This window comes from Alosa pseudoharengus, unplaced genomic scaffold (genome assembly GCF_046254945.1).
Source record: "Alosa pseudoharengus isolate Yale_2024_CS ecotype anadromous, Long Island Sound unplaced genomic scaffold, YU_APseudo_1.1 YU_APseudo_1.1_scf_16, whole genome shotgun sequence".
NCBI lineage: Eukaryota > Metazoa > Chordata > Actinopteri > Clupeiformes > Clupeidae > Alosa > Alosa pseudoharengus.
The window spans coordinates 5,163,155-5,180,075 of NW_027468630.1; the positions used below are offsets into that span (position 1 = coordinate 5,163,155).

General features: G+C 41.8%; 1 protein-coding gene across 4 annotated transcripts in view; it reads left to right on the top strand.

Moving 5' to 3' along the window:
* Window positions 1–16,921, top strand: part of adamts7 (a disintegrin-like and metallopeptidase (reprolysin type) with thrombospondin type 1 motif, 7) — a 68,232-nt gene that overhangs the window by 8,768 nt on the left and 42,543 nt on the right. For 3 of the 4 annotated variants that reach the window (XM_076286814.1, XM_076286813.1, XM_076286815.1), the window contains 5 exons: window positions 3,861–3,944; window positions 6,976–7,104; window positions 7,623–7,768; window positions 9,304–9,447; window positions 13,680–13,824. In XM_076286814.1, the coding sequence (XP_076142929.1) occupies window positions 3,861–3,944; window positions 6,976–7,104; window positions 7,623–7,768; window positions 9,304–9,447; window positions 13,680–13,824 (648 nt within the window). Of the gene's footprint in view, window positions 1–3,860; window positions 3,945–6,975; window positions 7,105–7,622; window positions 7,769–7,930; window positions 8,870–9,303; window positions 9,448–13,679; window positions 13,825–16,921 lie in introns of those variants that run through there. The other variant, XM_076286816.1, reaches the window with a different exon arrangement.

Here is a 16,921-nt window from a genome sequence, read left to right on the forward strand (position 1 = left end):
ACACAGGTAAGATAAAGATCAAAGATGCTTTGCTACAAGCAGAAACTGCAGGAGCTGCTAGGATATCGTGTTGCAAGGCACGAAACACACACACACACACACACACACACACACACACACACACACACACACACACACACACACACATACACACACACTGGCACACAATGGTAAAAATCTAATCTAGACATACTACAACTACAGCATAATGATAGAAGTATACTTGTCCAATGTGGATACAGACTTGCATATTATCACCAAAGAATACATTGTCCATTTTTGCAGATTTGTCTTAGTGAGGTTGTGCACACACATTTTTGACTTTGTAGAGAAAATTAAAATGAGTGTGGCTGTGAAATTCACATGTGTACCAGGAGCAAAGAGACCAAAACCTGCTTGTCTATTCTGCACCTGCCTAACAATATCTCTATGCTGCAGTGCTCAGTGCGCCTTAAGCATGCTTAACTGCTTTCCATGGATTCCACTTCATCCCTGTTTTCACTGATATTGATTGCTGGATCCTTGGACTATGACCGAGTTATCGCCAGACTGGTGTTGGCACTTTTGAACTCCTCCTTCAAGCTGGTCATTGGTAACTCCAACATTCAACATCTGACATTCCACAATACAATGTTACAGTACTTAGACAGCCCCAAGCCATTTCCTAACTACATTACAAACAGTTCTCTCAAAATTCTCCATCTCTGAGACAGATTGACAAATTGACTGAGCCAATTTCATACACAAGGTCACCTGATGTGTGGTAAAAGCCCAAACTGTAAGCACTACAACTTCAGAGAATTCTCTAAGCCCCAACATGCCCAGAATCACCTTGTCATAAATATAAAACTTTTTTCCCCACCAGTTTCCCCCTCTCTATAGATACATGTCTACATTTGCTTGGTTTGACCTTCATCCTTGCCCATATCAGACTGTCTTTCAACTTGGCTAACAGCCAACGGGTACATGGGGCCGTTGTTGTCAGCGTCGTCATGTCAACCAGGCTCAAATTGGGTACCAGCATGCCATCCTGCAGCCTTTCACTTCCAACCACCTATTTTGATGCCTTTATAATTACTTCCCTTGCCACAGTGAAATGGTACATCCTCAAAACTAAATGCCCTCAATTGAATATGCTCTATAGAATGCTCTAACTACAGCTGAAATCTTCTCAGGGACCTGAAAGTAGCTAAATGCCTTCCGCAGCAGGCTGTGAGGCATAGATCTAAAAGCATTCACAAGATCCAGAGATCACCTGGGTGTCTCTACCTTCTGCTCTCCCCATCTGAATCTGATGCCAAATCATGCAACAAAACATTGATTACATTATTTGGCTTTAAACAGTAGACCAACCTCCTTGCTTGTGATTTGATGGAACAGTTTGTTATGTTTTTATGGGCAAGGTTTGCCCAAGTGTTTTTTTGTGGCTGTTTTTGAAGCCTGGGTTGTCCACAGAGATCACGTTTTTTTACAGTGTATTCAGGACTCAGGCAGCTAGCGGATGGTATGGTGATGTTTGCTGTAAGTGACAAAAAATGTTTTAGCCTAAAAAACGTATGACAACGCTTAGAGCACCTTTAAGGAGACTTACAGTATAGGTCAAAACTGGCCTATGGTTGATAGATTCTGCTCCTTTGGAATAAAAATACCGCCTTTCAATTTTTCCTTTCTTTCATACAATCAATGTAAGTTTCAGAGGCGGACAGAGTACACAGCTTCATTACTTGAGTAAAAGTACAGATACCCTTTGCTAAATTTGACTCAAGTACAAGTAAAAGTACAACAATCAGATGTCTACTTAAGTAAAAGTACTAAAGTACTTGTTTTTAAAAGTACTTGAGTATCAAGAGTAGCCTACATTTTCTAAATATTGCATTACTACTGCCACAGTGCTTACATTTACAGAAACGTCCTACATGGAGTTATGAAAAATGTTAATGTTAATACCTTGGAGAATTAGCCTGACGAGCCAGACCCACATTAAAATGTAGGCTCTGGGCACTCACCGTTCGCAGTGCTCAGTCCGAGGGGCGGGATAATCAGTTGTCTTTCAAATTCCCTCTGCACGCAATAGGACAGCGGCAGCGCTATGAGTCCCATGCGTTTCCCACCAGCTGAGCTAGTTGGCTAGTTTAAACGTTTGCCAACTTAATAAAAGCTTAACTTGTGTCACACTGTTCGCCAGCATGCAGCAACATCCATCTTATTTGTTTTCAAGTAGCAGGGAATTCAAGCCAAACCGTTGCAACTCTGCCATCAATCATTATGTTAAGCCCACCTAACGACTCTATACACGATTTCATTGGCCTGATTAAGTTTAGATTTCTGGAGCTCACAAGCAAACGGAGAGTTGCTAGACTAGCCCGCTAGGGGCGCGTCTAGATTTCTAGGCTATTGGAGAATGTAAAAGGAATTTTCATCTTTTTACCATGTTGCCAGGGATGGGCAGTATTTCTAATACATGTATTTAAAATATGTATTTAAAATACAAAATACAATTTTTTAATTGAAACACTTGAAGCGAAAACTATCATTAACTTGTTCAGAAAATTGAAATAGTCTGGCGAGGTGGAGCCACAGGTTGGCATATTCCCGGGATGGACCTGCTGCGTCTTCATCCATTGTTTCGTCCATGGTTATCCCAATCAGTGGCGCTTGCACAATCCAATCACGTTTGAGAGGGAAACAACAAATTGAGGGTTTCCGAGGTTTTTCTTTTTTCCTTTTTTTAGAAGTAACGGGTACTCACGGTTATGGGTAGAAATGTAGTGGAGTAAAGAGTACAATATTTGCCCCTCAAATGTACTTGAGTAAAGTCATGAGTACCCCCCAAAAATGATACTCGAGTAAAGTACAGATCCCTCAAAATTGTACTCAAGTACTGTACTCAAGTAAATGTACTCCGTTACTGTCCAGCTCTGGTAAGTTTCCATAAGACCATCAATTACAACAAAAACAATAGCAGTAGATGAAGAAGTTGGCAAATGCTGTTTGAAAAAGTTAAACTTTTAGATGCTTCTTGACCAAGCTACAGCCGCCTATGGACTGCTGTTCAGTATGAGCTTTACTGCTTAGTCATATTGACATGAAATAGTCAATCACACATCAGATGACTGTCCTCTGTGTTGTCCTTGTGTGTGTATAGGGTTACGGTCCACATGCATGACCAGGACTGGTCAACCCGATCGTAGGCCTACTAAACGTTATGTAATGTGAATTCATCCATTATGCTCCTTTCCAGGATGGTTGATGTATCACCAGATATGTTGATGTAGCAGTTCTGGACTACTAGACAGTTATATATTTTTCTGCTTCCATATTTATTCAGGAAGTTATTATTTGTATGGAATGCAAAGCAAGGGTTTAAGCAAGGGGTGTCTTCAAAAGATAGAAGCATTATTGTAAACAATTATATCTTATTCACGGTTAACTACATTGTGCGTATGAGTGCTCTCCCATAAATGGAAACAAATCATTGCCAGCCTCTTCTAACAAAGGGTGATTTTGACAAAGCTTTGACAAAGAATGCATTTCTAATAAAACATTAGAACATGCTAAACAGATGCACTCCTCTGTTTGTTGAGCAGAGCCATTTTCTTCCTCCTCCTCCATCTCCTAACCCCTTTTTGTTTTTGCAATGTGTCAGTGTTATTAAGGAATACATTTTGCTTTTAATTCATCTAGATTCAGATACACTATATTTTGATACTTTTATATTATTTATTATCTAATATCTGACTTCTGTAGTGTATCATTAATGCCTCTATAATATCAATATACTGTATTTCCAAGTGATTATTCCTCTAAATGTTTGAATTTACATTGTTAATATTTCTTCTGTTCAATGGGTTCTGTTCCAGGTAGCTGGGTTGTTTCGGGATGCCAGCATAGGCAATGCCATCAACATTGCAGTTGTCCGCATTATTCTGCTGGAAAAAGACGAGGTAAGAATTTCCAGGCGTGAGCAGTATTTTATTTGTATATGTGTACGTTTAGTGACTGTATACTACGCATGCACACAAATACACACTCATGAACACACGCAAACACACACATAAAGATACATGCACACACATGCAGGCACACACACACACACACACACATAAACACACACACGCACATATACCGGTACATAAACGAACACACACACAAGCACAGACACACACATACATACATAAACACATACACACACACACACACACACACGCACACACACACACACACACACACACACACACACACACACACACACACACAAGCACAGACACACACACACACACAGGTATGCACACACATGCAGGCACACACATACAGTACACACACAGTACATGTAGGCATGTGTACGCAGGCATGCACAGACTCATGCGCATACACACACACACCCACACACACACCCTATCTGGACACAGAGATGTGTTAAAAACAATGCAAGTTGTGTTGTTTTCTACACATTCGTTTTAAGAGTGTACAATTAAACTAATGTAATGCAGATCTTGGAATAATGAAATATTAATTTATTGTATGGTCCCCCATGAACGGAATTCCATGAAACTTGGCATGCATTCAGAGGGTGTCATAATGATCCTACACTTCAAATTACCGTTTTTGTTACCGTTAAATACCATAACTCCTCAACAAGGTCCACCCGATTTTCACCCGGCAGTTCTGACATTTTTTCAACCACCACAATAGAAGTTCTCATAAAAGCTCTGCCCTCACCTATTGACCAGAGATTCTCTGCCCTCACCTATTCTCACCTATTGACCAGAGATTCTCTGCCCTCACCTATTGACCAGAGATTGGAACTGACTAAGCAGAGCTGAGGCAGACTGAAGCTGACTGGAAATGGGATTCCATTTTTTATCCCTAGAGAGAAAAAAGAATATGTGTCCCATGAAATGTACATGCACAACAGTGTAGTGGGTTCAGTGCCATTTTAATACCAAGCGATGTTCATAAATCTGTCATCCTACCAACTGCCATAGAAAAGCCTATTGCATCATCTCATTTTGTTTATTACATACTGTAACTACTTCCGGTTTCCTTCTTGGCTTGTGCTTGGTCTGTTACATAACCCCTTGTGGTGTTCTCTAAGAGAATCCCAGCGAGAGCATTATGTGGCTCTGGAGAGAGATAACTACTGTTTGCTGGTCCTTTGCACTGCATCGCTCTCTTGGATTGACTCAGGAATGAGCACGCTCCCATCCATGGAAACAAACAGTTGGCAGCCTCCTCTGAGAGTGGGGAAGCCATTACCACAGGAATTCTCCAGGTTTCCCCCCTGATTAGAGCTGACAGCTCAGGCCAGACACTGTTGAGATCTGTGCCCCTCCTCGGGAGATAAGCTGTAATTGATTGATTTCTGCTCTTCACCCAGCAAAGGCAGCACTCTACTCTGCAGGTAGAATAAACATTGCGGCGCAGGATAAATGCAAGCATGTCTTTTTTCTGGCTTGGAGACATTGTGAAGATCTTGCTGTTCTTTCGGTATTGTGTTGCCTTGAGGCATGATGTGCACTTACAATTAATGTTTTCTGCAGTTTTTTTCAGACCAAAGATATTGACCCTTTTATGAGCTCTTTATGGCAAAGAGGAAAATTTCTCTAGACCCTAGTAAGCAACTTAGATATACCTGCTATTCAAAATGAAGATAAAATCTGAAAGAAGCCGGAAAGCCACCAATATCCAACACAATGCAGCTCTTTTACCAATGATGCCTTTAATCTCATTCTGATGCTACTCTGACTTATGGAGAATAAAGTCTCTGACATTGCCAGTGCGCTGGATATTACACTAACATTGTTGATAGAGTAGTAGGATCATGACCCTTTCAGTCAGTTTTTGTCTAAATGGTGTTGAATATTGACGCAAGGGGCATGATTATCAATTCTTCCAGCGTTTTGCCTTAAACTACTTTGGATTAAAATAATCTGCGTAATGAAATCCATATAGATGTACAGGTTACAGCCATTCCCTGCCATCAAGGGCATCCAAGCTTTACAACAATGCCATAGCACTCACTAAACACTTAGCCCCTTTCTCAAACACACACATACAAATAATGTAAATATTTCTGTCGCCTGTTCCTTTACCTGCACATATAGTACAGTCTTATCTGAATGGTATGTGGCTTACTACAGTGAAGAATCCTCATACCAAAAGCCTGAGCTCCAACCTCCCCGACTGGAGCCTTTATACCACTTTTTAAGCATGAGTCATTCTCGACCAAGCCTGCAGTGCACACCCAGTCATGTTGAGGGATTATATTGTGACGTTAATATGGTAATAATTTAGTCTTTTGATGGCTGATGGCTCCTTTTCCTCAAGTGCCAGAGGTGGTGAAGTTTTAGCTCAGCTTTTGATGTAATAGACCAAGGAGAAATCCAGTCATCACATCAGAGGGGAGTTTAGAGAGGTTTTAAATGTGAGGAATCATGTGGAAGTTACAGTTGACACTAAAATGGAAATTTCCTCAGCAAAATATCAGGCATTCCTCAGAACATGTACTGTGTCGGACGGTGGTCTTTGGATGACAGGTATGAGATGCTGTCTGGAAGTACATGATCTGCATGCTTAAGCAGGTCTTGCCCTTAAAGGTGCTATATTATAGATCAGAGTTATCTCGAACACAGTTATTTTTGTGACCACACTCTTGCTTTGCCTCACTGTTTTTACTACAGTGGCTAATTAGCGCCTTTTGAGGTGCAAAGTGGTATTATGAGAGGATGAGGTGGGGCTAGCTAGGTGGTTAGCATTAGCTTTGTTGACACAGAGCATAGGCATTAATGACATTACGTTAGTCATCACTAGTTAATTTTGTATATAAATTAATATTTAATTATAATAAAATATAATTAAATTGAATTATACATAGCCCCTTTACATCTTCATTATTCTTCTTAATCATGTTCATGTGCTAAACAAACCATTTGTCTTTAAATGTATTTTATGAAGGTGACTGTTTGTAATCATTAGGAGGACCTAAAGATCACCCACCATGCAGACCACAGTCTGAACAGCTTCTGCAAGTGGCAGAAACGCCTGAACATGAAGGGAGATGAACATCCTGTCCATCATGATGTTGCTATCTTACTTACCAGGCATGTATACCTCTCATACCTCTTTGAACTCGAATCAAATGGGTCTTTAGTCTGGAGCTTATTATCTATTCTAGATGGTGCCATTGCTTCAGGAAAAAAGTTGTCACAGCATGTTAGGCTATCTTTGATAGAATCACAAAATAGAATGAGCCAGTGTGTGTGTGTGTGTTTCTGTGTGTGTGTGTGTGTGTGTGTGTGTGTGTGTGTGTGTGTGTGTGTGTCTGTGTGTGTGCGTGTGTGTGTGTGTGTCTGTCTTTGAGGAGGGGGGCTTTGCCTGCATACTGTATGTCTTGCCAGGTGTGCACGTGTGTGAGGTTGTGTATGTACTCTATGTGCGCGTGTGTGAGGTTGTGTATGTACTCTATGTGCGCATGTGTGAGTTTTTGTATGTACTCTATGTGCGCGTGTGCTTGCTCTAAAAAAGAGGATAATAAGTGTGAGGAGAGCAAGGTGGACAGTCTGTGTGTGGCGGTTGGTGGGTGTGTGTGTTCGTGTGACGCTGATCCCTCTGTGCTCAGGAAGGACATCTGCGCCTCCATCAATAAGCCGTGTGAGACGCTGGGGCTGTCGCACGTGGCAGGCATGTGCCAGCCCCACCGCAGCTGCAGCATCAGCGAGGACACCGGCCTACCTGTGGCCTTCACGGTGGCACACGAGCTTGGACACAAGTACGTCCCCGCTAGTCATAGTCCCAGGACTCTGTCTTGTGAGCATGGTCCACATGGACACTTGAAATAGATATTTGGTTCTTCTCAAGGCAAAAATTATTAAATGTTTTTTTTATTACAGAAATGTATATTATGGCAGTATCGTTCCAACATGGCATGACCATGTAGGGTTTTTCTGAGCTGTACCATTTTAGAGAACAGTGATTTGTAAAGCATGCATTTTGATGCTATTATATTTCCATTTCATGATTACATGCTTCAAGGAGTTGGTCCTGGAAAAGATTGCAAACACAGTTAAGGTCTGAAGTTGATTGACTCCTCCCCTCACATAGCTTCCATAATGTGCTGAAAATATGGAAATACCATCCATCTGTACTGTATCAGGCAATTTGAGACATTATGTAACATATTAATAGGTAAACTGAATTACAGTTTACAATGCAATATTTTCAATGTTTTCCAAGATTAGCCATAAATGAATTTTGATTATCAGAATGATCATCATTGAGAACACAGTGGAAAAACAATTCAAAACAATTTTTCACAATGTGATTTTCCCCAAGAATAGCTGTAAACAAAGTAACACTTGAAAACAGTTGAAAAAGATAGTCAAATTAGTCATCTATGGACAGATAGGCCATGTGTTCCTAATATGGTATTTTTAGTAAAGGACTGAGCAGATGATTTCATTTGTAAAAACAACAGGTACAAAACTAGGCTTTTGAAATCTGTCATCCTTTGGCCATCTGCTTTTAACTGGTGACGTGTGTATTTTCATTTCAGCTCCTGTCTTTGAAGGAATGCTTAGGCTTTTTTATATCCACACATAGGAAATGTCTTTATTTAGTATTTACCTCTCATTTAGAATTCAGAATAATTTTAGGGGTGGGTTTTATGATGTTAGTGAATAAAAACCCAAAGTGTTTAACTGTCCCAGTTAACACACAAAGTTTTGCCAAGAGGAGATTTGGCCGTCATGGAATGGGAACAACTGCCACAAGACCATCAAATGAAGCGTGCATCCTACAATTTCCAGCTGGATTACTGTTGTTATACACAACATTGCTCTAGTTTTTTCTTTGAGATCCTCGAGTGGGAGAGGTATTTATGATTAAGGCTCCACTTTATGCTGTAGTACTGATATGCCTCTATAATACAGAACTGCCTCCAAACAACCTTGATGATTTAACAAACAACACAAGCGAACGAGAATGAGAGATAACACAAGAGAAATAGCGATATGGAACAGACGAAAACACAAAAGTTGTTGAACCTTTATCCAGTGAGCAAACAATCAGAACAGCATATCAATAAACTGTGCAACTATTTCCACATAGAATGTATACAGACAGAATGTCATGACGACAGCAGTTACTTACAGTGATGCAGACATCACTGCCACCCACACAGCCAGCTGTAATATTACCCCACTTTAGTGTTAGTGTTTCTCTGTTAGTGGTTGGGTGTGGAGATTTGCTGATGCTGTACATTAAGAGAACTGACTCCTCAGTGATTTGCTCGCTCTTTCCCCACAGTTTTGGGATTCAGCATGACGGTAGTGGCAACGACTGCGAGCCAATCGGAAAGAGGCCATTCATTATGTCCCCGCAACTTTTGTATGGCGCGTTCGCACCCAGCTGGTCTCGCTGTAGCCGCCAGTACATCACCCGCTTCCTTGAGTGAGTCACACACACACACACACACACACACACACACACACACACACATTGACAAACTGCTCCTATGGCTTCTGGCTTCTTCCATTTATTCTCTCTGTAATCTCTGTCTCCTGAATATAGCATATGGACGGAATTTTTGAAGTGTTTCTTTGAATTAGATTTTGAATTATGTACCTGCTTGTTTCAGTGACTAACTGTGCAAATTACAGCAAAACTGAATGAAAGCACAAAATATTTAACAGTCAGTAACATTTTTCTACTGAGGAAGTTTCATTCATCATCGCGGAACACTAAATCTTCTATCAGTCCACCCAAGATTGAAGTGAGTTTACCAAGTTGGTACTCAACCGAAATGAGATCTGGAAGCAGAGGAAATTGTTGCACTTATCCGTCCAAACAAGCTGTCTTGGACACGAGTGAAGCCCAACTGCTGTGTGTGTGTGTGTGTGTGTGTGTGTGTGTGTGTGTGTGTGTGTGTGTGTGTGTGTGTGTGTGTGTGTGTGTTCACGTGTGTGTGTGTATGTGTGTGTGTTCACGTGTGTGTGTGTGTGTGTGTGTGTGTGTGTGTGTGTGCTCACGTGTGTGCATGTATGTGTGTGTGACAGTGAACACATTCTCAGTTCTCCCGCAGCTTTGACATCAAGACAACACTGAGCGAAATTGCACTTCAGGGTCTCTCCAGTTTTTTGTGAAGCCTCCATGTGGAATGCATTAAGCATGGCTTGACGGCTGCAGCTTGACCCTGGAAAGAGGAGGGGGGGGGAGGGAGTGTTCAACACGGCGGGTAGTCGCCTAAGACCCGAGGGAGACCCTGCAACACTATCAGCCACCATGGGCTGATTATCTTATGTGGAGCACAGTAATTGATTTATTTCTGCGTATTTCTGTGAAAGCCTAGACCCAGAGCTCACAGAGCTTTACTCTTGGCCCTCAACTGCTTTTTTTTGTACCATTTTCTTAGGCTGTTTTCTCTTCTTACAAAGTCAAATGAATCCCCTGTGTCTTTATGTAATCCTTGTGGATTTCCTCCGCAGTTCACATGATAAAAAACATGGCAGCACACTTACCCTGAACTCTGCAGTTGCTGCTATAAAGAGATTCACGTTACATGTGGCTCAGTGACTAGCTCCTGTTGCAGCATCTGTGTGCCACAGAAGAAAGACACACAAATAGGGCCATTGTTGGTGCATGCATGACGTTCCTACTAGTTCTGTGGTACAGGCTGTGAAAAATAAGGAATGCTTTCACAGCAATAAGTGCCCCCAAGTGTATGAGGGCTGACTATGCTGTTGTTTTTGCATGTATTGTAAGTAATTAGCTTACTGGTTTGTTAGTTGACTTTACACCAAAATACCTTACTGCCGCTTTAACTGTAGGGGTTATTAAAGCACACCTTTGGCTTCACAAGATGATTTTTAATGCACAGAATGAGAATACTGAGAACTAGCGAGACATGACTGCAATTTATGAGCTGGACAGACATTCCTGATGGTGTTGAATTGTGGTCACTGAACACATGCCAATGTCAGCATTTCAAAAAACTTGCAAAACTGCAAAACGCTTGTTTGCCAGAATGTGAAATGAGACATTAAGCTGTTTATTGTCTTAATAGCAGGGATAGTTTAAGATTGAATCAGCAGTCTTAAATGACTTGTGTTATCAAAAGTGTTCATACAGTATGTACAAACAAACACTGAAGGTTAACACTGCTGTAAAAATAGGACTTAGTCGACACACTGCCTCACCCATGTACAACAACTGGGAAGCAGCACTTTTCAAGTGGCGTGTGGCATGCTTCTTGTGTGAGCCACTTGGCTCAGCTCTCCTCGTCATCTCTTTCACTGGGCGTGTGAACTCATTCTCCCTCTTGCCAGACCTCTGTGAAGGCCATTGCTGCTGACCATGGGGGCCGGCGGAGTCCCATGCCATACCCGCCTCCCTTTCACCCCCCTCCCCCTCTCTCTTGTGTGTGAGGCATCACGCCGCTAGTTCTCCAGCTCGGCACAAGAGCGGCAAGCATCACACAAAGCTGCATTATGGCGCTGCACATCAGAGGTCTGTTAGAAGCTAACTGAATAGAGCGGCCTAATGAGATGCTGAGTGCAAAATGTGTTATGGAATGTAGGAAGAATGGGCTGAGAAGTTGTGGTTGCGTTGCGAACAGATAGCGAGCCGTTTTGGGGTACTTTTTGATGTCGTGCGGCCTCCAGTACCATAATTGCATTGATAAGTATCACAGAGAGTTTGACTGGCTAATGGGGGAAGTTGACAGCACGGGACTTTCATATGTTAACTCATTTGAATTTGTGGAGATAATATGGTCATGCAGGCAAAGTCTTTTGTATTGTTGTCTATACATGCAGTGCTGAACTTGTTCTTTTCTATGGGCAACAACCCGGGTACATGTGTTGCAGGGAATTCATTAGAAGTCATTACTGTAAGACCTGTTAATTGGATCAGTTCTGAGAATATGCATCGCAGCACATCAAAACCACTGTGCGGTGCACCATGGCTAACGAATGGAGAACCTCTCAAGTATTGTTAAGATAGATTAAAGAGCTTATTCTTGGGAGCGTTAAATAAATAACTCATTTATGTGGTCAAGGAGAATGCTTTAATCACCAGAACTTATGTCATCTCACATGAGGCATGTGTTGTGTAACTCTGTGGGGGTATAAGAACAGACAGGAAGTCTATCTGGGTCATACTGTTCCTTTGAACTGTGTTTATTAAGACAATGAATGACAGCATGACAAATAAGTACAGTGTTGCCAAGGGCATCAAATGTAGTCCTGTCCATAAAAGCTACGGTATGATGAATAGCCTTCCCTCCCCTGAATACATATATTTTTTAGGCTGCTGAAAAAAGCTAGTTGATGTCTTTTGCAGACCACTGGGTCAGTGGTGTGCAGTCTCGTGTAGGAGGATTGGTCTTCCTGTTGTACCTCCGCATATTTCATCCTGTGAGTTTCAGCTTTGTCATTTGACCCAGGCCGGTTATGGCACTCTCATCAGCATTCTGCTACAGAGCACACCGGTCTCTGGGTATCCCTGCGTGAGAGGTCAGCAGATGCTTTGGGATCGGCCCACTCCAGCTGTTATTATAGCTTACTAAAACACCTGGATAATGTTTGACTTAAACTATTTTAACATAAGGTGGCCAGTGATAAGGAAGGAAGTTCATGGAGCACAAATATCTCCCCAAAATATTATAGAGTAGCCTTAGTATAGTAGTAGATATGACATAGATGCAAGACTAGTAGCAGTAGATACAACACAAACACATCAAACAATTGCTATCCTACTTCTATAACACAGTCATGGATATATGCATGTTCTTTCTTTTAAGTGCAAAAATTACTAAACAGCAGATGCAGACTGTCAATACTATCCTCGTAGATATGTATATAATCCTGTGTAAAAGCAAAGTTAGTTAGTATTCCACCTTTGTCATTATTTTACTTCTCTCTGTGGTGGTTATGTAGGAAGGCCAGTAAACAAATGACACACACACACACACACACACACACACACACACACACACACACACACACACACCTTTCTCATCAGTCAAAGAGAATGTGCTCATTAAGGGTGACTTTTGCATGCATTAACGCTCATTTGCTCATGTCCTTTAATAGCCTGTTTATCAGACTTTTTCATTTGATACTATTTCCGTCAGATGTCTTTACAGATTCTATGGCTTTATTGATACTCCTACAGGAGTCTTAAGGTAGAAGTCTGTCTCTGTGCATAATGAACTAAGAATTATTTGTATGTGGTAATATCTTCTTGAAGAAGATTGCTATGGTTATAGCTATTATTTTTTATAAAAGATAAGCTCTATGGCATTATGAGCAATCACACTCATTAAATGCTCTACAGACCAATCATCTCTCTAGCAGTGCCATTTAGGTACATTATGTACACATTATTATGGACTTTCTGTAGAAGATCAGTTTCCATTACAATTAACTACATCATGGCTTTGCCATGGTTCTTTATGATACAGCCCTTTAGACATTGTAAGGGTTGTAAAAGTGAGCTCTCTTTCTGTGTTTAAAAGACAGAATACATCCTATTCTTTCTGTCAGCCTATTCTGTTCACCCAGGTATCTTTGCCTGTGGGCACACTTGTGTATTTATGTAAACAATTGCATAAAAGGTATCGATCTGTGTGTGGCAATCACATCTGAGGGCTCTCGTCTGATGTCTGATTCGGTACTCCACAGTCGAGGCTGGGGCTGGTGTCTGGACGACCACCCGGGGCGAGATGAGCTCCTCCAACACAGCCTGTTGCCGGGCGCCCTGTACAGTGCCACCCACCAGTGTCAGCTCCAGTACGGCTCCGGCTCTCTCCTCTGTGACGAAGTAGATGTGAGTACATCCCTTAACATGCGTCACACACACATCACAGTGTTTGCTTGCACTTTATAATCCTCCCCTACATGTCTCAAGCACCTTGATAGCCCTGTCTACATTGAGGGACAAAATGACTGGGCCTAAGTGGTGTAAGCCGATGGCCCACTGTGTAAATGGGGTTATTATTACCACCATTAAATGTAACAGATTGCCACTTTGAATACTCTCTGTTAGTTAATCCAGTATAGCACAACAACGTTTTTAGGAAAATGCAGCCCTGCTCTGAATTTAGAAAATAAGATTGCACAATCCTGTAGAGTGAAGGCATCTTTGTAAGATGTAATTTTAAACATATCACTTATCTACCATTTTCATACTATACATAAATACTAAGTGCTTCACATTTTCTCTATATTTGACACAGAATCAGTCAAAATCCTTATACTAACAAAATACATCGAGGCACTTTGAATCAGCATCTTCATGCACGTACAAGTGTTTCCCAGAGGACAAATGTAGTGCTTGGCTTACTAAGATGCTTGAAAGAATAACTTTTGAGGGCACCAGTGATGCCATATGTGCACTATTGAAGCTAATAGAATGATTACAGATAGGTGGGAGACAAACTCACAGTTGGTGCACTTGAGACAGAAAGCCAGCCGCAGCTGAGATAAGCTGGAACGATTACGTTGGCAGGCTAGTATAAATTCCCTTTAATCTACACTGGGGTTTTCACAATAGACATGCACCGGCTTCTGTCACTGAGAATCCATCTTTGTCAGATTTTGTTTGCATTAGCGAGCAGGAGATGACTTTGGGAAGATTATGGGATGGCTTGTTGACTCAATTGGATGAAAGCACCAAGCCCATGCAGTCCCAAGGGCAACTCAACAGAGAGTCAGAACTGTGTGTTTATTCTTTTTTATTGACGGAGGACCGTTATACACGGTGCGTACTCCCCCGTGTCATTGCTGTACCTCATGTACACCTGAGAAAGCTCGTCCAAATCGGACAGAATATACAACAGCCTGCAGCTTTTGGCAGCTTCTGGAGTTTTTGCAGGAAAAGAAAGAAGGGAAATGGAAAGAAAGAATGAAAGAAGGGAGGGAGGGAGGGAGGGAGGGGGGTTGTGGGGTAGTAATGAGGCCACACACAAGCCCTAGCGCTGCGGTATGAGGTTTCAGCCGCTCGTTTCCGTGCCGTGCCGTGAGGTTTCTGCGGGTGGTTTTGTAGACATGCAGCCAGACAGAAAAACAAGCAAGAGCACAGGGAAAGCCTTCGGCCACAGGCACATCCCTCATTACAGCACTAGTCACGTCAACTTTCCTTCAGCCAAATCCCTCATTGTAAATATTTTCGATTGCACAGACCTTTTCCTAGCAAACATTTGTCCAGATTACAATGGTAAACGCCTTGCTTCGGCCTCTTGCTTCCATTTATTTTTACGTGACATTTATAGGAAGTCACAGTGTTGTGACGTATGAGGTAACAGTTTGAGCCTAAACACTCCCAGTGTAAGGTTACAGATCACTTCTTCTGGTCACTGTGGACAGTATTGTACTGTGGTCCAAGTAGGCCATACAATGTAGGTCAGTTCTATCCCCTTGTACTGTGATGGGTGATGCCATCTGGATCATGTTTATGCTTTTAACTTGCCACAAACTGTGCATTAACTGCTAACAAAAAATCACTTTACAGAAGACCCAGCAGATTGCATTGTGATGTCTATTAGGTCTGGAATAAATATACATACAAATATTTTGGTATGTATACTACTTGTATCATTTATTCTTGAGATACAATTTTGAATTCAGTCATCCACAGCATGTCTGTTGTGGTCTGTGCTGAGCAATTACGGCTGTTTGATCCTGACAGAGGCATCAGTTTATATCTGCAGCCTGGCACATCCCACACCAAGCTTTTGTCACTGTCCGATGGCCTTTCCTGATTATACACTTGGGAGACGATTGCTCTCAGCAACAATACAAACACACACACACACACACACACACACACACACACACACACACACACACACACACACACACACACACAAACATACGCACATGCACAGACATACACGCCCACACAAATGCACAAACACCCTCAATCATCACCAGAAATGTCACAGACCACAGATCATATGATTGTCGTCATCTCCTAGTTCCAGATAAATTCTAAAATTGGCTTTCGGCTCACTTATCAGTATTTGTTAGCAAGTGAGAAACGTATCAATGCAGCTCTGCCAGCTCTGCCAGCTCTGCCAGGCTATTATTGTGAACTGTATTCCTTATCAATGCACAGCTCTGCCAGGCTAAGGTTAAGAGCCTAGCCGATATTTGTTGCTTGGTGTGTTTGTTGCATTCCACATTTTTTTCTTTTGTCATTTAAAGTCTGATAACGATAACCAGATATGTGCCTCGAGTCTGTGTTGCAGACAAAAAAAAGCTATCAAGCACACAGGACAGGAACTCATTCTACAGATAAGCATCTTTAGAAATGGCCTGAGAAAAGGGGATGAAATGAGAACCAGCTAATGACTTTTTACTTCAATTTGACATTGTGGAGGTGTGTTCAATCGAAGCAGTTGTCTTTTCTGGAGACAGTGGAACCAACTAGCACATTAGCACCTGTTTTAGACATAGTTTTGTTCCAATGTGCATCTGAAAACATGGCATAGCATGTACAAACAGAGCACAGATGGCTAAAACAGAATTCTGCCAGCTGCAAGAGTAATATCAGTTATTCTTTTCTGATTTATTTAATTAACTAATTAATTATTATTAATTATATATACTCTTTTGATCCCGTGGATATTTGGTCTCTGCATTTTTCTCAATCCGTGAATTAGTGAAACACACACTAATCCCGGCGCAGTGAGCTGCCTGCAACAACAGCGGCGCTCGGGGAGCAGTGAGGGGTTAGGTGCCTTGCTCAAGGGCACTTCAGCCGTTCCTACTGGTCGGGGTTTGAACCGGCATCCCTCCGGTTACAAGTCCGAAGCGCTAACCAGTAGGCCATGGCTGCCCCCAATTTGCTGTATGTATACGGTATGGGAGGTTGTGGGAGAAGTGGAAGCTTTAAGCACAATTATGGGAAGTGATGTACAGTG